Raw genomic sequence first — 22,212 nt, 5'->3', positions numbered from 1 at the left:
GCATGTGGGATCTTCCCAGACTGGGGCATGAACCCATGTCCCCTGCATCGGCAGGCGGACTCTCAACCACTGCACCACCAGGGAAGCCCTGTACTTCTTTTTTGTTCCTTCTTCTTTTGTTATCTTCTCTTGTGACTTGGTGACTATCTTTAATGTTATGTTTGGATTCCTTCCTCTTTTTTGTGTGTGTATCTATTATGGATTTTTGTTCGTGGTTACCATGAGGTTTCTGTATAGCAATATATGTACATGTGTGTGTATATGTATATGTATATATGTATATTGATTGTTTTAAGTTGCTGATCTCTTAATTTCAAATGCATTTTAACAACCTTGCATTTGTTCTCTTCTCCCCTCACAATTACTGATTTTGACATTATCTTTTACATTTTTTTTTGTTTTGGATATCCCTTAACTGTTTATTGTGGATATAGATGATTTTACTACTTTTGTTTTAATCTATTAGCTTTGTGCATGGATGATTTAATACCTTTACTGTATGAGAGTTTTCCTTTCGTAATTTTCACGTTTCTAGTTGTGGTCTTTTCTTTTTTGCTTAGAGAAGTCCCTTTAAAATTTCTTGTAAAGCTGTTTTGGTGGTACTGAACTCTTTTATCTTTTCCTTGTCTGTAAAACTTTTGCTCTTTTCACTAAATTTGAACAAGAGCCTTGCCAGGTAGAGTATTCTTGGGTTTTTTTCTAGCTTTTTCCTTTTCATCAGTTTAAATATATCGTGCCACTCCCTTCTGGCCTGTAGAGTTTCTGCTGAAAAGTCAGCTGATAGCCTTATGGGAGTTCCCTTGTGTGTAACTTGTTGCTTTTCCCTTGCTGCTTTTAATATTCTCTCTTTATCTTTAATTTTTGCCATTTTCATTACAGTATGTCTTGGTGTGTTCCTCTTTTGGTTGATCCTGTTTGGGAATCTCTGTGCTTCCTTGATTTGGATGTCTATTTCCTTTCCCAAGTTAGGGTAATTTTCAGCTATTATATCTTCAAATATGTTGTTAGTTCCTTTCTCTATTCTCCTTCTGGGATGCCTGTAATGTGAATATTAGTGTCCTGATGTTGTCTCAGGGGCCTCTTAAACTTTCCTCATTTCTTTTCATTCTTTTTTCTTTTTTCTGTTCAGTGGCACTGATTGCCACTACTCTGCTTATAGCTCACTGATCTGTTCCTCTGTATCATTTAGTTTACTGTTGATTCGTTCTACTGTATTTTAGATTTCATTTATCGTATTCATCATCTCTGTTGGGTTGTTCTTTATATTTTCTAGCACTTTGTTAAAGACTTCTAACTTCTCGCTTTATGCATCCATTCTTCTCCCAAGTTCTTGATCATCTTTATGATCAGTATTTTGAACTCTTTCTCAGGTAAATTGCCTGACTCCCCTTCACTTAATTCTTCTTCTGGGGTTTTATCTTGTTCCTTCATTTGGAACATGTTCCTCTCTCACCTCATTTTACCCAACTTGCTGTTTTTATTTCTGTGTATCTGGTAGTTTGGTTACCTTTTCCCAACCTTGGAGAAGTGGCCTTTTGTAGATGTCCTTTGTGTCCCAGCAGTGCACTCCCATCTTATCACCAGAGCTGTGTGCTCTAGGGTGCCCCCTATTGGGTTGCATGGGTCCTTCTATCATGACAGGTTGACAACTGTGGGCGGTCTTGTAGACTTGGTTGGCCTCCGGTTTGGTTGGTTGCTAGGCTTTGCCTTGTGCAGAGACTGCTGGCCGCTGGTTGGTTGGGCAGGTCTTAAGGCAGCTGTCTGGGAAACCCCAGACGAGCCCAGGGCTAGTGCTAGCTCACTGGTGGGCAGAATCCAGGAGACCCTGGGGCTGGTGTCCACTATTGGTGGGTGAAGCCAGGTCCTGGGGTCTGGCAGCTGAGCCCAGGGGTCCCAGAACTGGTGTCTGACCACTGGTGAGAGGGGCCATTTTCTGACACTGCAGCATGAGGCATGTTCCAAAGTTTGAGTTGGCCTGCTAATGGGTGGGGTCAGAGCCCATCCAGTCCCAGGGTAGGTGCTGGCCTGCTGGTGGATGGGCTGAGTCTACAGGCTACAGGCTGTGGTTGTCTGACTGGTGTCCACCTGCTGGTGGTTGAGACTGGTCCCAACTCTAGAACAGGCTCGCTGGTGTGTGGAACCATGGATTCTGGGGCTGGTTCCTGCCCACTGGTGAGTGGAGCAGGGTCTGGTTGCAGGGCCCTGGGGGCCCTGATTCTAGTGCCTACACACTGGTGTGTGGAGCCAGGTCTTGGGACCTCTGGTGGGCAGGACCATGTTCAGGGTCGACTGTGGGGTTAGGAGGTCTTGAGGCAGCCTGTCTGCTAGTGGGTGGGGCTTTGTCCCTACCAAGTTAGTTGCTTGTCTTGAGGCGTCTATGTACTAGGACCTTTGGGCTGTTGGGTGGAGGATGGGTCCTGAGGCTGATAAGCTAGAGGGAGGAATCCAAAATGGAGGTTGCTAGCACAGTGTCTACATTGTAGAACAAGCTCCTCAAAATGGCTGCCACCAGTGTCTTGTCCCTAGAGTGAGCTGTAACTGCCTCTGGCATTTTTGGGAGACTCTCCAAGATGAGAAGATAGGTCTGACCCAGGCTCCTTTCAAATTACCACTTCTGCCCTGGTTCCTGGAGCATGTGAGATTTTTGTCTGTGCCTTTAAGAGTGGAGTCTCTATTTCCCCTAGCCCTCTGGTTCTCCTGAAAGTGAGCCCCACTGGCCTTCAAACCCAAATGTTCTAGGAGCTTGTCTTCCTGGCACAAGACCACTGGGGTGGGGGAGTCTGATAATGGGGCTCAGATCCCTCACTCCTTGGGGAGAGCTTCTGCAATTATAATTAGTCTCCCATTCATGGGTTGCCTATCTGGGGGGCTGGAACTTGACTACATCACAACCTCCTACACATCTTGTCATACCTTCTTTATCTGTAGATCTTTTCTTGTAGGTGCCAGTCATTTTCACTGATCATTGTTCTGTAAATAGTTGTAATTTTGGTGTGCTTGTGAGAGGAAGTGAGCTCAATCAGGGTCTTTCTATTCTGCCATATTGGCTGATCTCTTTCAATTAGTATTTACATAGTATACCTGTTCTCCATTCTTTATACTTTAACCTACCTATGTTTTAATATTTATAATGAGTCTGTTACAGAGAGTATATATTTTGGTATTACTTTTGTCTCCAGTCTGATACTCTCCCTTTTCTGGGGTGGGGGGGGCGGGGCTGTGCCGCATGGCTTGTGGGATCTCAGTTCCCCGACCAGGGATTGAACTCAGGCCATGGCAGTGAAAGCCCAGGATCCTAACCAGGTAACTCCTGATACTGTACCTTTTAATTAGAGTTTTTAGTCCATTTTCATTTAATGAGTTATCAATAAGTTGTTTAAATATACCATCTTGCTATTTTTTTGTTTTCCCATTTGTTTTTTGATTGTTGTCCCTGTTTTTCTTTTGTTTGTTTGTTTTTTGGCTGCATTGGGTCTTAGTTGTGGCACGCGGGATCTTTGAGGCATGCGGGATCTTTTCTTGTTGTTGTTGTGGCATGTGGGCTCTTTGTTGTGGTGCATGGGCTCCAGGGTGTGTGGGCTCTCTAGTTGTGGTGCACAGGCTCCAGAGTATGTAGGCTCTGTAGTTTGCAGCACGCAGGCTCTCTCATTGAGGTGCGCAAGCTCAATAGTTGTGGCACACACAGGCTTCGTTGCCCCGCAGCATGTGGGATCTTAGTTCCCCAATCAGGGATCAAACTCATGCCCCCTGCATTGGAAGTGGACTTCACTGGACCACCAGGGAAGTCCCTCAGTATCTTTAATAGTTAAGGGTTTTCAGATTTTTTTTCTTTTGGTAACATGTTTTTTAAGTTAAAATATTTGTCCATTTCATCTACATTGTCTAATTTATTGCCTTTAATTTGTTTATAATTCTCTTATCCATTTAATATCTGTAGGATCTGATAATGGCCATGTGTAACATCCCTCTTTATTTCTTAATCCATCTAACTAGAGGTTTTACAGTTTATTGATATTTTCAAGGATTTGGCTTTAGGTTTCATTGATTTTCCCCTATTGCTTATTTATTTTCTATTTTACTGATTTTTCCTTTTTTCCTAACTATTTCCTTTACTTGCTTTGGGGTTAGTTTAACTTATTCTTTTTTAAAGCTTCTTAAGATAAAAGTTTAAATTATTGATATTAAATCTTTCTTGTTTTCTAATACAAGCATTTAAACTTATAACTTTCTCTTTTAGCCTATTCTAATTACATCTTCAAAATTTGATCTATTTGTATTTAGTTTAATATATTTTATGAAAAACAATTTTTAAATTTTCTTTGACCCTAAATTGGTTACTTGGAAGTGTATTGTTTAATTTCCAAACATTTGGGGCTTTTCTAGATATGCCATTTTTATTGATATCTAATTTAGTTCATGTGTGGTCAGAAAACATACTTTGTATGATTTGTCTTAAATCTGTTGAGACTTGTTTGTGTTCTATCTTGGTGCATAGTCCATTTACTCTTGAATAAAATGTGTTGTGAAATTATTGAAAGTGGTGGTCTATAAATATCAAATGCGTTAGGTGTCAGTATTCTTTAGAGATTCTAAATCTCTACAGGTTTTCCCCCTTTTGTCTAGTTCTCTCAGTTACTGACAAACATTAACACCAACCATGATTTTAGACTTTTTAAAATCTCATTTTACTTTTGTCAATTTTTGCCTCATGTTTTGAAACTGTTATTTAAGTACATATACATTTGTAGTTGCTGTATTTTTCTCATGTATTTACTCTTTTATTATCAGGAAATGTTCTTTTTTGTCTGTAGTGGTAATACTCCTCAGCTTCTTTTACTATAGCCCCATCAGCTTTCCCATGTTTAATGTTTTTATGTTTTTTTCCTATCCGTTTATTTTAAACCTATTTGTGTCTATGGTATTTAAAGTATGTCTCTTGAAGACAGAATATATTTTGAGTCTTGGTTTTTTACACATTTTAATAATCTCAGTCTTTTTGTTGGAGTGTTTAGTCTTGTTGGAGTTAGGGCTGCCATTTCACTCTTTGTTTTCTGATTACCTAACCTGTTTTATTTTAATCTTTTAACCATACTTTATATTTTAGTGCAGTTTTAGGTTCAGACAAAATTAAGCAGAAAGTACAGAGAGTTTCCATTTATGCCCTTACCCCCTGACACATGCATAGCTTTCCCTACTATCAATATCTTACACCAGAGTGGTATGTTGTTAAAATCAATGAACCTACAATGATACATCATTATCATCCAAAGTCCATAGTTTACATTAGGGTTCATTCTTGGTGTTATATATTCTATGGATTTTGACAAATATATAGTGACATGTATCTACCATTATAGTATTATACAGACTAATTTCACTGCTCTAAAAATCCTCTGTGCTCTGCCTATTCATCTCTCCCTCTCCTCTATAATACGTGACAATGGCAATCACTGATTTTTTTAAATTTTTTTTTTATTTTATTTTAATTTTTGGCTGCATTGGGTCTTCGTTGCTGAGCTCAGGCTTTCTCTAGTTACAGCAAGCAGGGGCAACTCTTTGTTGCGGTGCATGGGTTTCTCATTGCGGTGGCTTCTCTTGTTGCAGAGCACAGGCTCTAGGTGCATGGGCTTCAGTAGTTGTGGTGCACGGGCTCAGTAGTTGTGGTGTGCAGGCTCAGTAGTTGTGGTGCACGGGCTTAGTTGCTGCACGGCATGTGCGATCTTCTTAGACCAGGGCTCGAACCCATGTCCCCTGCATTGGCAGGTGGATTCTTAACCACTGCACCACCAGGGAAGTCCCACCACTGATCTATCTCCATAGTTTTGCCTTTTCCAGAATGTTATATAGTTAAAATCATATATTATGTAGCCTTTTCAGATTGGGCTTCTTACATTTAATAATATGCATTTAAAATTACTCCTGGGCTTCCCTGGTGGCGCAGTGGTTGAGAGTCCGCCTGCCGATGCAGGGGACATGGGTTCGTGTCCCGGTCCGGGAAGATCCCACATGCCATGGAGCAGCTGGGCCCGTGAGCCATGGCCACTGAGCCTGTGCGTCCGGAGGCTGTGCTCCACAATGGGAGAGGCCACAACAGTGAGAGGCCCGCATACCAAAAAAAAAAAAAAAAAAAGATTACTCCTAACCTGTTTTTGTGCATCTGTTCCTATATCCTGTTTTATTTTGTGTCAAGCAGTACATTTTCATGATTAATTTTTATTTCTCTTTTGAGTTTGTAGTTATATCAGTTTGCATTATTCTTTTTGTTGTTGCTTTAGGGATTACAGTGTGTATCTTTAACTTAATCATGTTTTACTTAGAGATAGTACTGAATTACTTAAGGTAAAATATGTCAACTTGCAACATTGTATTTTCATTTATTGTCTTCCCCATGGTTTGTTTTTTTGTTCACCGTGTGTGTGATACTTATATTTGTAATAAATGGTGTTAGAATGCCTACTTTAAACCAAGGGTCTACAGCCCAGAGGCTAAAAACAGTCTGCTATGTGTTTTTGTACAGATTGTGAGTTTAAAATAGTTATACTTTAAATGTTTGAAAAAGTGCAAAATCAAAATATTTCTGACCTACATAATCAATATATTTCTCACCTACATAACTTATGAAATTTAAATCTCAGTGTCCATACATGAAGTTTTATTGAAACACAACTTTGCTCATTCATTTTATATACTGTCCATGGTTGCGTTCATACTAAAACAGCAGAAAGTGTTCACCAACCCCTGCTTGAAACACTCATGTTTTTTAAATAAGGAAGGAAATGAATATTTATAGTCTTCTATATACAATTTTTCTCAACCTCTTCATTCTTTCCTAAAGACCTTGTTTACCATCTGATGTCATTTTTACCTTCAGCCTGAAAACCTTTCTTTACCATTTTTGATAGTACAGTTTTGCTAGTGATGAATTCTCTCAGATTTCTTCTGAAAGTAGCTTTATGTTGACTTTATTTTCAATAGGTAATTTTGCTCAGTACAGGATTCTTGGTTGATGTTCTCTTTGGCTTTTAGCAGTTTGATTAGGATTTACTGAGTGTGGTTTTCTTTTGTTTTTATCCTTTTGGGGTTCATTAAGCTTTTTCAATATGTAAGTTAAGTTTTGCTTACTTTGAATGTGTTAAGCCATTATTTCCTTAAAAATTATTCAGACCCTTTTTTTTCCCCCTATTTTTCTGGGACTCCAATTACACCTCTGTTGGATTACTTTGAAATTGACCCACTGCTCTCTGTGTGTCTATTCATTTTTTCTTTTTCTTTCCTTTTCTATTCAGATTGATTAATTTCTGTTGATCTAGTTATATATAGGCATACCTAATTTTATTATGCTTTTATTTCACTTAGCAGATATTTCATCTTTTACAAATTGAAGGTTTGTAGCAATGCTGAGTTTAACGCAAGTCTATTGGTGCCATTTTTCCAACAGCATTTGCTCACTTCATTTCTGTCACATTGGCTATTCTTCAGTATTTCAAACTTTTTCGTTATATTTGTTATCGTCTGTGATCAGTGATCTTTGATGTTAGTATTGCAAAAAGATTACAACTCACTAAAAGCTCTGGTGATGATTAGCACATTTTAGCCATAAAGTATTTTTTAATTAAGGCATGTTCATTGTTTTTTAGACATAATGTCATTGCATTTAATAGACTACAGTAGAATGTAAATGTAACTTTTATATGCACTGGGTAACCAAAAAATTCGTGTGACTCACTTTATTGCAATAATCGTTTTATTACAGTGGTCTAGAACTGAATCTGCAATATCTCTGAGGTATGCCTGTATTTACAAGGTTACTGATTGCTCCTTTTTCTATTTCTAGTCTGCTACCTACATAGTGAAATTTTCATTTCAGTTACTGTACTCTAGAATTTTCACTTCGTGCTTTTTTAGCAGTTTATGTTTCAAGATTCCATGCCAGGTTTTTCATTACTTCTTTAGATACATTTAGAACAGCTGTTTTGAAGCCTTTGGGGCAAAATCCAATACCTGGGTCCACTAGGAATTAGTTTCCATGAACTTTTTCTGAATATGGGTCATATTCCCTCTCTTCTTTTTCTGTTTTGTTTTGTTTACATGTCTAATTTTTGCTAGAAACCAGAACGTCATGAGTAATATATTATAGTAATCTGAATTCTGTATGTCTGTTTTTCTGAGGATTATTGTTTTTTGTTGTTGTTCTAGCAGACGATTAACTTGCTTGGAATCAAACTTCAAACTCTGCCCTCCCTGCCCCTCCACCTCCACCCCAAGTATGAAGCAGCTGATAGCTAGGTCCCTTAAGCTCCCACCTGCTGCTTTTTACCCTAGTCCCATGATGGGAGGTAGATTCCCACTGTGTTCATGTACTTTAGCTCTCAAAGAATTTGGTATATATTTATACTTAAATTTGGGACCTGACTTTCTACATTCTCTTTCTTTCAGTGTTTCACCCCTTATACTTCCTGCTGCTTTTTGTTAACTCCAGCTTCTGACACCTCAGTCCATTAAGGCTTCAGTTTTCTTCTGCTTAAGCTATGAGCAGGTTGTGGAATGCTGTTAATCAAAAATGCAGAAATCTCCAAATCTCACTAGGTACACTTCTGTTTTTCAAAACTCTTTGCTGGTGTCTTTCTGTTTGCTCTTTGCTAAGCCTCCTGTTATCTCTCTAACAATTGCTTAGTTTAACTATCAACCTGGAGTTATGGCAGAGTTTATACTCAGATTTGGGGTCTCATTTTTCCTGTAGTTCTCTCACTTCCAGAATTTATCACTAAATCTCCAGCTCATCTGCCAGCCCTCAATTCTGTCCCCTGTCACCTTTGAGGAAGCTCTTTACCTGAAGAGCTATGGACTTTGGGGTACCTTCATGCAAAAAAGCCACAAACCGGGCTTCCCTGGTGGCGCAGTGGTTGAGAGTCCACCTGCTGATGCAGAGGACACGGGTTCGTGCCCCAATTCGGGAAGATCCCACATGCCGCGGAGTGGCTGGGCCCGTGAGCCATGGCCACTGAGCCTGCGCGTCCGGAGCCTGTGCTCTGCAACAGGAGAGGCCACAACAGTGAGAGGCCCACGTAACGCAGAAAGAAAAAAAAAAAGCCACAAACCTAACAATTCTTACTCATTGATGCCTTTTAAGGATAAACGCTCCTCCAATTTTTGCTTGACCAATTCACTCTATTATTACTGGATGCCCAAAGTCACTCCCATGCATTTTAAAACTATATTCTTCCTGCATAACACATTAATCTTGAAGAGGAAAAAATTTACCTCCTCAGTGAAGCCTGAAAAATTGTTCTGCCCTTGTAATACATTGTTATCTTGTACATACTTCTGTTACAGTACCCATGACACCTTCTTGTAGATTTGTGTTGATACATACTTTCTTGAAGGTATGTGTTACATGCTTTGAGGTTGTAACTTCTTGTGAACAGGGACAGCATTTTGTATATCTTGGCACCCTAGTAAACGAGTCCAATTTGGGGTTACAAAGTGACTTCACAATAAACATTTTTAGAATGAGTTATTAAATAAATTTGGTGGCAAGTACTTCTACCTTGATTTTTGTTTCCCTTACTATTTAAATCACAAAACAAGGAAAATGGTAGGCATTCTTTACAAGTTTTCATAAGAATGCCACAAAGGAACAAGATCAAAACTAGTCTCCAATTTCTCGTCAATTTGTTCTGATCACAGTCCCAAACCATTACAGGGATCAGTGTCATTCAAAGATGTGACTGTGGACTTTAGTCAGGAGGAGTGGCAGCACCTGGATCCTGCTCAGAAGATGCTATACATGGATGTGATGTTGGAAAACTATTGCCACCTCGTTTCTGTGGGTAAGAAAAACTCTCTTTGAAACTTTCAGTAGCATGCATTTCCTTTCAAGATGCCTAAAATATGTGTGATCTTGATTTCAGGGATAAGAGGTGATGCATTCTTTTTGGTTGACAGAAAGGATTATTGTGTCTTCACTTGCATAGTGCAAGGTGTTAAATTTACTGTTATACAAAGGAGTATCTTAATTTGCAGTACTGAAAATTCACCTTATTGATTTTTCAAAGGTATTAACGCCTAAGCAACTTAATCCAAATCTTCCCTTAATCAGGGTGTCACATGACCAAGCCTGACGTGATCCTCAAGTTGGAACGAGGAGAAGAGCCATGGACATCATTTACAGGTCATACTTGTTTAGGTGAGTTTCTGACTTGCAGGCAGATGAAATCTGTGGAAAATAAATTTAAAGTGGTCTTGTGTTGGGTGACACTTTTGAAATATTTTGGTAGTGTCTTTTTAAAGGTTCCTAACCATTGAAATGACTATTGTGCCTGCAAAAAAATTAAATCACTTTCAAATGTCACTCTCCCTATATAATAGACTTCCTTAGTTTGCTTGGTGTTATCAAAGATAGTTGCCACTCTTAATCAAAATTAAGCCTTCCTTCTTTTAGATCTTTTTCCTTCCTTCTTATAGATCTTTTTTCTTGATTTGTATCCTTTTTTAGCTTTCTCGGTCCCTTATCTTTTAGCCATTGAATAGATTTCTTTTAGGCATTTTTAAATCTATCTTTAAGAAAGAAAAAATTCTTGGCTAATATTTCTCTTCTTAGTTGCTTTTTCTTTTCCTTTCTTTTATAGTATTTCAGATTTGTTTGCTATGCTAACTCTAAGTTCCCATTCTCACCAAGAGTCTAGCTATTAATTTTAAAGCTCACTCACCTTGGCCCAGACTGATAATTCCATGGTTACCATTTTCTTCCATTAAACTTTCATGGTTCGTTGTTATATGGCTGATCATCTTTCCTGAAATCATCCCTTGGTTTGGGTAAAACACTGAATCATTCTTATCCTGATTCTCTAAGTGATCATTTATTTCCAACTTACTCTGTTTTTTTTTACCACTCTGGCCATATTGACTGGAACAGTGCCTCATACATAATAGTCACAGAACTTTTTTTTTTTAAGGTATATTTTTTCATTGGACTCTCAGTCTTATTTCTCTAATTTGTCCTCAAGAGATCTACCTTTCAATTATATTAGTCTCATCCACTCTCAGAACTTAAGCTCCTTGTTTTATGTGGAGAACCTCTAATACAAACATACTCGGCACAGTCCTCCCACCTTCACTCCAGTCCTTCACAAGTTCTGCACTATGATGCCTCACCCCTTTTGTGACAATAAGTTGAAAATGAAAATCACCAACTTTCCTAGCTCTTAAATTCATTCCCATTTAACTCTTTCCAAATTATTTTATTACTGCCTTGATACCAGCTTGATTGTCTCTGTCATAATCTCTTGTGGATCTCTTCACAATTTGTGTTTATCAGCCCGTGAAATATATTTACATCCTCCCATATTTTCATTTTTTACTCACATCATACAAAATGACGACTACCTTATTTAATGTCTTGCATATGGTAATTACAATTTGTTTTTGCTATAATTTTTGTCCTAATTTTTTCAATTTATATTGTTAACTTTCCTGACAAGCTATATCATCACTTGTTCCCCACTACTTATTATTATAGGAAATTGAAATTCTCCTTCATACAAGGACTACTATAATAAGCCCTCATCTGGTCTTTTCAACTTTATTTCTCTCTTCTGTGGAAAATGCTTGCTAATTTCCACTTTATCTAGTCTCCTAAATGTTCTCTATACATGTAGGGTCTGTCATGATGTCTGTACTTTTCATTGTGTTCACCCTTCTGTATAGTGTATATCTTTGAAGTCTTGAGATTTTTTCTCCTTTCTATTCCTTGACTACTCCCCAACATATCCACCTTTCCTTTTCCTGAATTTCCATGCTGCTTACTAACTGTAACACACACAGCTCTTGGATGTTATATAATTTGATACTTGATTGTACATTGTTTATGCTTAAGGATTCTTTCTTTCAAAGATAAGATCCTCTGTATCTTCTTTGCCATAGTATACAACATTTTAAGTAGTCAGTAGTTGCTTCATTTTCTGTTTATGGAGCTGTACAGGGGAGATCTCTTTTTCCTCCATTCATAAAGTATGTACTGATAAGTCCTTTCAGAAGTACTTGCCCAGGCCATGGTTCTGTACATTCTGATTCAAATGGTTGGATTCTAACAAACACTACCTATCTATGATATGCAGTGTTAATGTAAACTCAGAAGAGTACAAAGGCGATAACCAATAAAGTATTCCTTTATGAGAAAGGATTACTGTCAAAGTCTGCATTTTTCATGAAATATTTATGACACAGTGTAAGCTTGTAAAAAGATTTGTTAAAATTTTTTTTCTAGACCATAATTATTTTCAAGTTATAAAGAAGTAATGAATAAAGTGGTGGTGGGATATATGTGAAGGGTTTTGATATCATGGAGTAGTAACATTTTCTTGAAGATTATCTAAATATGATTAGAAATAAGACTGGAAGGCAAGTCAACTGATTAAAAGAACATGAGCAAAAGCATGTGATTAGGGATAAGGGAGATATTTATAGGGCAGTAAATATTAGGCTTTGATTGTTACGGGTGAAATTATTCAGATATGTGGACAACCCTGAAAACTTGTTTGAATATAAAAAGTAAGTCTAGGTAATGTAAAGTTTTGTTTACAGGAGAAATTCCTTGTGTGTTAGTATTGTGGGTAATGGACTCAAGGAAGAAATAGATTTTTGAACCTAGATTTAACATTGTTTCACTAGATGTGGATGATTGCAAAGCAAAAGAGTCAAATATAGTTCTAAATTTATAAGAGAAATAAAGGTTAAGATTAATGAGTGATTTAGAACCAGAGTGAACAATCTTTCTGGTCCCCCATATGGAAAACTGGAGTTAAGAATGTTACCGTATTGGGGAAAGACTTGAATCTTTCTTTAAACCTCTAAGTTAGCACTTAAAAAGAAGAATAGTTATAATTAATGATCATGAGAGTTTTGTTATTGAACAATTCTGAAAGAAAATAATAACAACAGCAACTTGAATACACTAGTGAACATACCCCTAGTCTGTTTTAAAGTTCCTGTTGGAAGTGTTTTCCTAGTATTTCCCTCACAAGAAAAAATGATCCCCAGCTATATAGAGGATTATAAACACTAGGAAAATAGTTGATGCTTAGAAAGATTCATTGGTGGGTGTGTGGAAAGAGGGTGGTGGAACAACTGGAAGTATTTTACCTTACAGTCTAGGGATGAATATTTAAAAGTATAGGCTCAGGGGGATTCCCTGGTGATCCAGTGGTTAGGAATCCACACTTCCGCTGCAGGGGGCATGGGTTCAGTCCCTGGTCAGGGAACTAAGATCCCACATGCCACGTGGTGCGGCATAAAGAAATAAAAGTATAGGCTCTGATCTGTGTCCTCCAAATGCCTTCCTCTAAAATTTTCCCTGAACAAACTTTTCTGCTAATTTTTCTTGTTCATCCTACCTAAATCTTAATGCTCTTGAAAGGTTCACTTCATTGCCTCTGAATCCACCTATCCAAGCATGAATTCCTCTTCCACTATTCTTTTGTCTCTTCTCCTTACTGCTTCGTGTGTTTGTTTCACTTTCTGTATGAAGTTCTGGTGCAAAATGCAAATGTTACTAGTGTTCATTACTTATTTTTCATCTTTTTCCACACTGAGGCAGAGTTTTTAATTTAGGTTCCATGTCTTTTCCCAGGCAAGGAATAATTTGTCCTTGGTCTTTTTTGGCCTCATGTACTAGACCCTATTACAATTCCTTTCAATAGCAAATATGTGAAGATTCACAAGTTGTTATTAATTATATTCTTTCCTAGAAGAAAAGTGGAAAGCTGAAGACTTTTTAGTGAAATTCAAGGAACAACAAGATAAATTTTCTAGATCAGTTGTATTAATCAACCACAAAAAACTGATTAAGGAGAACAGTAGTGCATATGAAAAGACATTTACTTTAAGCAAAAACCCTATTAATTCAAAAAACCTACCTCCTGAATATGACACTCATGGAAAGATTTTTAAAAATGTTTCAGAATTAATCATCAGTAATCTAAGTCCTACAAGAAAGAGACTTAGTGAGCATAATGGATATGGGAAATCACTCCTCAATACTAAGCCAGAGACAGCTCACTCTGGAGGCAAATCCCATAATCACTGTGGTAGGACTGTCAGTCATAATGAAATGATTATGCAATATCATGAGATAGAAACTTCAGCACAGTCATTTGGATATAATGACTGTGAGAAATCCTTCCTTAAAAAAGGAGGCCTAATTACACATAATAGAGCTTACAGAAGGGAAAAACCATCTGAATATAATAAAAGGAGAAGAACAACCAATATTGAAAAAAAGCATATATGCACTGAATGTGGGAAGTCCTTCTGCAGGAAATCAGTATTGATTCTGCATCAGGGAATTCACACAGAGGAAAAACCCTACCAATGTCATCAATGTGGAAATTCATTTAGAAGGAAATCATATCTCATTGATCATCAGAGAACTCACACTGGAGAGAAACCCTTTGTTTGTAATGAATGTGGTAAGTCCTTCCGCCTAAAGACAGCCCTCACTGATCATCAGAGAACACATACAGGGGAGAAATCATATGAATGTCCACAATGTAGGAATGCCTTCAGATTGAAGTCACACCTCATTCGTCATCAGAGAACTCACACAGGAGAGAAACCATATGAGTGTAATGACTGTGGGAAGTCTTTCCGCCAGAAGACAACACTCTCCCTACATCAGAGAATTCATACAGGAGAGAAACCCTATATTTGTAAAGAATGTGGGAAGTCCTTTCACCAGAAGGCAAATCTTACTGTACATCAGAGAACTCATACAGGGGAAAAGCCCTATATTTGTAATGAATGTGGGAAATCCTTCTCTCAGAAGACAACCCTCGCTCTTCATGAGAAGACTCATAATGAAGAGAAACCTTATATTTGTAATGAGTGTGGAAAATCCTTCCGCCAGAAGACAACCCTTGTGGCACATCAGAGAACACATACAGGGGAAAAATCCTATGAATGTCCTCACTGTGGGAAGGCTTTTAGAATGAAGTCGTACCTCATTGATCATCACAGAACTCACACAGGAGAGAAACCATATGAATGTAATGAATGTGGGAAATCCTTCAGTCAGAAGACAAATCTCAATCTACATCAGAGAATTCATACAGGAGAGAAGCCCTATATTTGTAATGAGTGTGGGAAGTCTTTTCGCCAGAAAGCAACCCTCACTGTACATCAGAAAATACATACAGGGCAGAAATCCTATGAATGCCCTCAGTGTGGGAAAGCCTTTAGCAGGAAGTCATATCTCATTCATCATCAAAGAACTCATACAGGAGAGAAACCATACAAGTGTAATGAATGTGGGAAGTGCTTCCGCCAGAAGACAAATCTCATTGTACATCAGAGAACTCATACAGGGGAGAAGCCTTATATTTGTAATGAGTGTGGTAAGTCCTTCAGTTATAAGAGAAACCTTATTGTCCATCAAAGAACTCACAAGGGAGAAAACATGGTAATGCAGTAATAAATGATGTGATTTCTTTGTGAAGCCTTTCTAAGTTATTGTAAAACTTTAGTTTTTTAAAAAAGCATGCTTAACATGTGAATAAGGTAATTTTAATCACAAATGTAATAATAATTAACTTAATGTACTATACCACATAACTATTTATCTACTGTTTACTAGCATATGAAATGGATATGATCATTGATATTGAACTCTTATCAGCAATGAAGCTAATTTTTTACGTTTTCAAGTTCTCCTGCTGACTCAGTTTATTTTTTTTAATTCTTATATAATACATGCAGAAGCAAGATACAAAGTGGTTTTAAGTATCAGTCTCCATAAGAGGAAGAAATTATGAAGTATATTTCTCATTGCACTCTGCGGAATAAAAGTTAGTTGTTACTTCCCCAAAGATTACCACTTCCCTGGCTTTTAACATGAAATAGTTTTTGCATGTCTTTAAACTTTATATTTTATTATACATTACAATTTTTTTGTCTTGTTTCACTCAACATATTAAAGATTCATACATTATTGCATGTGGCAGTAGTGTATTTTCATTCTGTATACTCTTCCATTTTAAGAATATACTGCTATTTATCCTCTTGATGGATATTTGTATTTTTTATAATTTTGTGTTGTAATAAAAATACTACTATAAATATTCTTGTATATGTGTGTGTGTGTATTTCTGTTGATTTTATATGAAGACTGGGATTACTCAGTCCCAGGGTGTACGTAAAGTTTTTTCAGTTATGTTAGATACTGCCAAACATCTCTCAGACCTTTCTCAATGTGAGATGATTCAATTTGGAGAGTAACAGCTCTGTAATTCAAGTGGAGAAATGTCATTCAACTGGAGAATTCCTACTAAAAAGAAATCCTTATAATGTTATAATTGTGAGAAGGCTGTTAGTCATGAATATATGAATGTAATAAATGTAGAAAGACCTTAGCTGTGGCTTAAACCTTACACAAAATCAGAGAATTCATATTGGAGGGCATCCTACAGTTGTCGTGATTATAGGGGTACTTTTAGCAATAGCTTATGTCTTTCACCATCAAAGAATTTATACTAAAGAAAGGTTAAGAAGGAACATAGATGAATAAAATTTGGGAGTATAGGAGTCTATTCCCTTTAATAGAATTATGAAAAATATATATAAGTAAGCCTATGTATAATATAATAAGCCTATGTAAAGTAAGCCTTTTATACCTTGATTTATCTCACAGGAAATGTGGGTCTCGAAAATCCCAAATGAAAAATCACTGGAGATTTTGATGTGTGAGAGTTGGAAATCTAAGATAATACCATCTATAGCATCTTTTCTGTGAAAATAGTAAGCTCAACAGCAATTTGAACAGTGTTACTAAAGGCCCTTCTTGAGGGGGATTATTCATAACCAATATTCATAACCATACATGAAGTTATTGTAATAAAATTCAGTAGAAATTTAAATAAACTGTTTTTCCCCCCAATTCAGTAGAACTGTAAACTGTATCTAAGTAAGTAGGAAAATAATTGATAGTTCAAGTATCTTACATTAAAAATGTACATACAACAGGCCATCTGGCCTATAGAAAGTGGCACCAACTGCCAGTGGATTGTAAATGGAAACATGCTTGTCATTCCAGGTCTTGCAGATGATTTCAGAGCAGAAAAAGAACAGTGGGTGATGAAGCAAATCAGACATGAAAAAAATTTAGACTTGAAAGGGACGTACGATAAAAGATAAAATGCCATGTCTGACTGGACAGAACTTTGAGAAATATAGCCTTAACTAATAGTTATTATTTATGTTTAGAGTTTTTTTTTCTAGTGTGTAGGCAGGATGAACATATTAGAATAAAATACCTACAACAAATAAGATTACAGGATCTATATTCAGAGTTATGAGAACCTAGAAATTATTTCATTTGTATAAATCTGTGTTTGTAGATGAGTAAAAATATATGCTAACGATGACAACTACCAAAAGAACTGCATTCACAACCAAGGATGCAAGCCTACCTCTTTTTCCTGAGTATGTAGTGAGTTGGAAGCAAAACCCTCCACCAGCAAAAAGATTTTTGACTCACTGAAGGCTAGGATGATGGTTAGCATTTTTTAGCAATAAAGTATTTTAAAATTAAGGTATGTACATTGCTTTTTTAGACAATGCTATTGCACACTTACTGTAGACTACAGTATAGTATAAACATAACTTTTATAGTATAAACATGACATACTGGGAAACCACAAAATGCATGTGACTCGCTTTATTGTGATATTTGCTTTACTGTGGTGGTCTGGAGCCAAACCCACAATATATATGTGTATTATATATGTATATTAAGGCCACGTTATGATGGACAACATATAGTTGGGGTTTTTAAGAAATTCCAGTTGGACAATGTCTTAATACTGGCTTTAAACCATTTGCATTTAATGTATATATACTGATATCGTTGGGCTTTAGCTCTAACATTCTTTCCTGTATCTCCCCTCTATTTTTAATTCCTCTGTTTCCCTTTCTTGCTCTCTTTTTCATTTGAATATATTTTATTATTCCATTTTAATTTATTTAGCTTTTTACTATTTCTTTGTTTATTTTCTTTAGTGGTTCCTCTGGGGATTATAATACACATAATATATATAATTCACAATATACTTTGAGTTAACATTTTAGTACTGCATGTTGAATATGGAAACATTACCACCATATTTGTCCCTTTTAGCCTCCCCTCTTTATATTATGATTATCATATTTACTATATCTACATCCATTACAAACTTCATCAGAAAGTGTTATATTCCTTGCTTTTTATCACAGTAAATTTTTAAATTATTTTTAAAAACCAATAATTTTATTATTTATTCAGCAATTTGCCATTTCTGTTGCTCTTTACTTATTTCTGAAGTTTCAGGTTTTTCTTTGATATCATTTCCCTTGCATCTAAAGAGCTTCATGTAGCATTTCTTTTACAGCAAGCCTGCAAGTAACAAATCCTCTTTGTTTCCCTTTACCTAAGAATATCTTTTATTTACCCTTCATTCCCGATAATTTTCACTGGATAAATTTTGGGGTTGACATGTCTTTCCTTAAAGCACTTAAAAAATGTGTTGCACTATCCTTTGGCCTTCATACTTTCTAATGGGAATTAAGGGATTGTTCTCCTATATGTAATGCATCAATGTTCTCTGGAAGCTTTTGAGATTTTTTTCTTTGATTTTCAGCAGTTTGGTTATGATGTGTCTCAGCAAAGGTTTCTTTTAGTTTATCCTTTTTGTGGTATGCTATATTTCTTGAATCTGTAATTTTAAGGTCTTTTACCAAACTCGGTAGGTTTTCAACCATTGATTCTTTAAATACTTTTTTCTTCATGGCACTCCATTTTGTTGCTAAGCCCATCAAGTAAGTTCTAATTTTCACTTTTTCAGTTCTAAAATTTCCTTTTATACATCCGAGAATTATATAATAAAAATTTTAAATGTTTAATTTCCTTTTGGTTCTTTTTTTGTAGCTTCTGTTTCTCTGCTTAGATATTCACTCAAGAGTTCACCTTTACATCTTGGAACATGGTTCTAATTCTAATGTGGATCATGTCAGTATTGGTGTCTTTTTCTTTTCCATTGTGAGTTTTAAAATTGTCCTGTTTGTTTGTATGTGGAGTACATTTTTATTGTTTCCTAGACATTTTGAATAATTTGATTCTCTGAGTCTAGTTTAAATCCTATGAGAAACATAATTTAGGTTTGTTTGTCTTAGCAGGCAGTTTATTTAGATTCAATATGCAAGTTCCAAACTACTTTCTGTGCCCTGGGATTCCAATGTCATTTCAGTTTTCAAAGAATTTGAAAATTGGAATTCAGTGTGCATTATCTTTTATGTGCTTCACCCAGTACCCACTCTGAGACCTGGTTGATGGTCCACCTGGTTCAGTTCTCAAGGCCTTTGGTATGCTGCCTAGTGTCAGATCTACACATGTGCACCCTCGAGTTCATATAATACTTTAAGGGATCCCTAACTTGAGTTGCTCCTCTCCCCTATCTCACTAGAACTCTTTAGTTCCCAGAGGACCACTTCCTGGATCTAGTTAGAGCAACAGGGCTTTATTTAGCCTTCCCATTCTGCTGTGGCCTTCCCACAGCTAGGGCTTCTTGCAGTGCCAATGAGTGAGAGAATAAAGAGGAAAAAAGCAATGGGATTTCCTCCACCTTCTTTAGAACAGACTTCCACTAGTAAGATAGGATTCCCTTTCCTCAGGGTTTAAGTATTTGCTGGCAGCTGCTGCTACCACCACCTACCCAATCCAGGACTGCAGCTTTCAGGACTAGTGTTTGCCTGCAGTGAGACCAGAAAGAAAAGAAAAACAACATGGATTTCTTCTACCTTCTCTGCTCCACAAAAACCCCTTCTCCCACTCTTCCAACTATAGAGAGTTTCTTATGGAGCTCTTTCCATCCAAGTTTGGCTCACAGTTTTGGGATTCAGGTTGTTTCAGTTCAGACCAGCACACCACCAGATCAAACTTCCAACTTCTTGTTTCCTTCTCAGTCTGTCTGCTAACATTTACTTTTCAGTTTTCTCAGCTGCCTCATCCATTCTGTCTATGATTTTAGTTGTGTTCAGTGGGAGAGGCAGGGTGGAACATGCTAACTATCTTAACTGGTACTGCTGCTTCTTTTTTTTTTTTTTTTACTTTTAAATTCTTGAGTTTGGATGCATCTTGCTTAAAGAGCTGGAAATAGAGTGCAATCATGTGGTACGATTATGTCAAATTCTGAATGGTGACTGATAGGCAAAACAAAAGTTCTGCCTCTCAAGTCATGATTTCCTCCGTGTTTGGTTTCATTTTGTTAATATTTTCCTTAGAATATTTGCATTAATATTCATAAGCTCATCTAGATCTTTTAGAAACTATCTTGATCCAGTGTTTAGACTTCTAGTATGAGCTTGTAAAATTCTTTTAGAGATTATCCGTAGTTTTTACCTGATATTTAAGTATTGTTTTGTGTGTGTGTGTGTGTGTGTGTGTGTGTGTGTGTGGTACGTGGGCCTCTCACTGTTGTGGCCTCTCCCGTTGCAGAGCACAGGCTCCAGACGTGCAGGCTTAGCAGCCATGGCTCACGGGCCCAGCTGCTCCGCGGCATATGGGATCTTCCCGGACTGGGACACAAACCCGTGTCCCCTGCATTGGCAGGCAGACTCTCAACCACTGCGCCACCAGGGAAGCCCTAAATATTGTTTTAAAGAGAGGTTTTGGACCAGATTTTCATTTTCCTGCTATATGTATTGTACTATGCAGATTTCTACCTCATCTTGAGTCAATTTTAAAGAAAATACTTTCTGTATATAATATTACTGATATTTTTAAACTCTCCATAAATATATGTGTGCTACCTTATTAGTGCTGTCATATTTCTCACCTTTACATTGATCAAATTTATAAGTCTAGTTTAGATCAGTGTTTTTTCCACAAAAATAAATTGAGGTTTTATTGCTTCTTCCACTGATTTCCAATTTTAACTGTACGAACTGTTTTCTTCTGTAGTTAGGTTAATTTGTTCTTTTTCTGGTTTCTTAGGTTTGATTACATCATCAGTTTTATCAAGTGTCCACTATGTGACAGACACTGTTTCAGAACTAGGATTATAATAGTATAGTCACGTGGGGCAATGATGTTAATCGTTGAATGATGATGCAAAAACAGTTCTGGCCCTATGTCTTGATTTCCCACATTTGTTAAAGGGTATTAGTGTTCTTCTAAGATGATTTTGGTCACCTCATACAGGTTTTGTTATGTAGCAACTCATTATCACTCATATCTGAGTGGTATCCTGTTTTAATACTGGTTTTCTCTTTGAATCAAACAAATAAAATATAAATTTCCAAGAGGAGGTTAGAATCACTCCACACTTTCTAATTGTAAGAATAAAAAAGAACCTTTAAAATGGAGAGAGTTGACAGTCACCACCTTAACCATATGATCAAATTTAGCCTCATTTTATCAATATGTACCTTGATATACAATACAAAATACTTTACATCATTTATGAAATAGTCTTGCAAAATTGTTTGATCCAAACTTAATCTTCTCTCTATACTTAGTTTCCAATGTAAATGGCAGAATTAATTAAATGACAACATTAGGAAACGAGAACAACAATCGAAAATATGGAACATCCTACAAGACTACTGCATGGACTCTAAGAAGAAAAAGTCATGGAAAAAAAAAAATGAAGAACTAAACTAGCCTAAAAGAGACATATCAACTAAATGCAATTTCTGAACCTAGAGTTGACTCTAGATAAAAAACGAAAGCAAACAACTGTAAAGTCAATCTTGGGACAGCTGGGAAAACCTGAATGTGTGTCACATGATATATTTTAGAAGATGTGGTTATAGTATGGTTATGTTGAAAATTATAGGAAGATAAACCAAATATGACAAACTTTTAGCTATTAAACTAGGTGGGGGGGCAGGGTGGTAAATACATGTCCATTGTACTTTTCTAACTTTCCTGTTTGTTTGAAAGTTTTCATAATGGCAACTTGGAAGGTTTACTAATGGACGGTTTTCTCTTTGTTATCCTTTTGATAATTTCTAATAAACTTTGAATTGTGAGAGGAGAGTGTAGATTATGGGGTATCTGTTATTAGGAATTTATTAACAGAATACTGCTTCATACCCTTTTCTACTTAAGCAACTAGCTATATTCTCAATATATATTTACAGCCACTAGTTCCAGAGTATTTATTCCAGCATTAGTTTCCTGATGCA

General features: G+C 36.7%; 1 protein-coding gene across 3 annotated transcripts in view; it reads left to right on the top strand.

The window, feature by feature from the left end:
• ZNF567 (zinc finger protein 567) overlaps window positions 1–16,120 on the top strand; it is a 30,172-nt gene extending 14,052 nt beyond the window's left edge. For 2 of the 3 annotated variants that reach the window (XM_073796517.1, XM_019941168.3), the window contains 3 exons: window positions 9,704–9,830; window positions 10,100–10,186; window positions 13,746–16,120. In XM_073796517.1, the coding sequence (XP_073652618.1) occupies window positions 9,704–9,830; window positions 10,100–10,186; window positions 13,746–15,466 (1,935 nt within the window). In that variant the 3' untranslated portion in view covers window positions 15,467–16,120. The remainder of the gene's footprint in view (window positions 1–9,703; window positions 9,831–10,099; window positions 10,187–13,745) is intronic. The other variant, XM_019941169.3, reaches the window with a different exon arrangement.
• The last annotated feature ends 6,092 nt before the right edge of the window (window positions 16,121–22,212 follow it).

The sequence above is a fragment of the Tursiops truncatus genome, chromosome 19, assembly GCF_011762595.2.
Source record: "Tursiops truncatus isolate mTurTru1 chromosome 19, mTurTru1.mat.Y, whole genome shotgun sequence".
Lineage (NCBI taxonomy): Eukaryota > Metazoa > Chordata > Mammalia > Artiodactyla > Delphinidae > Tursiops > Tursiops truncatus.
The sequence above is the reverse complement of the archived record's forward strand: the minus strand, read 5'-3'. Positions and strand labels throughout refer to the sequence as shown.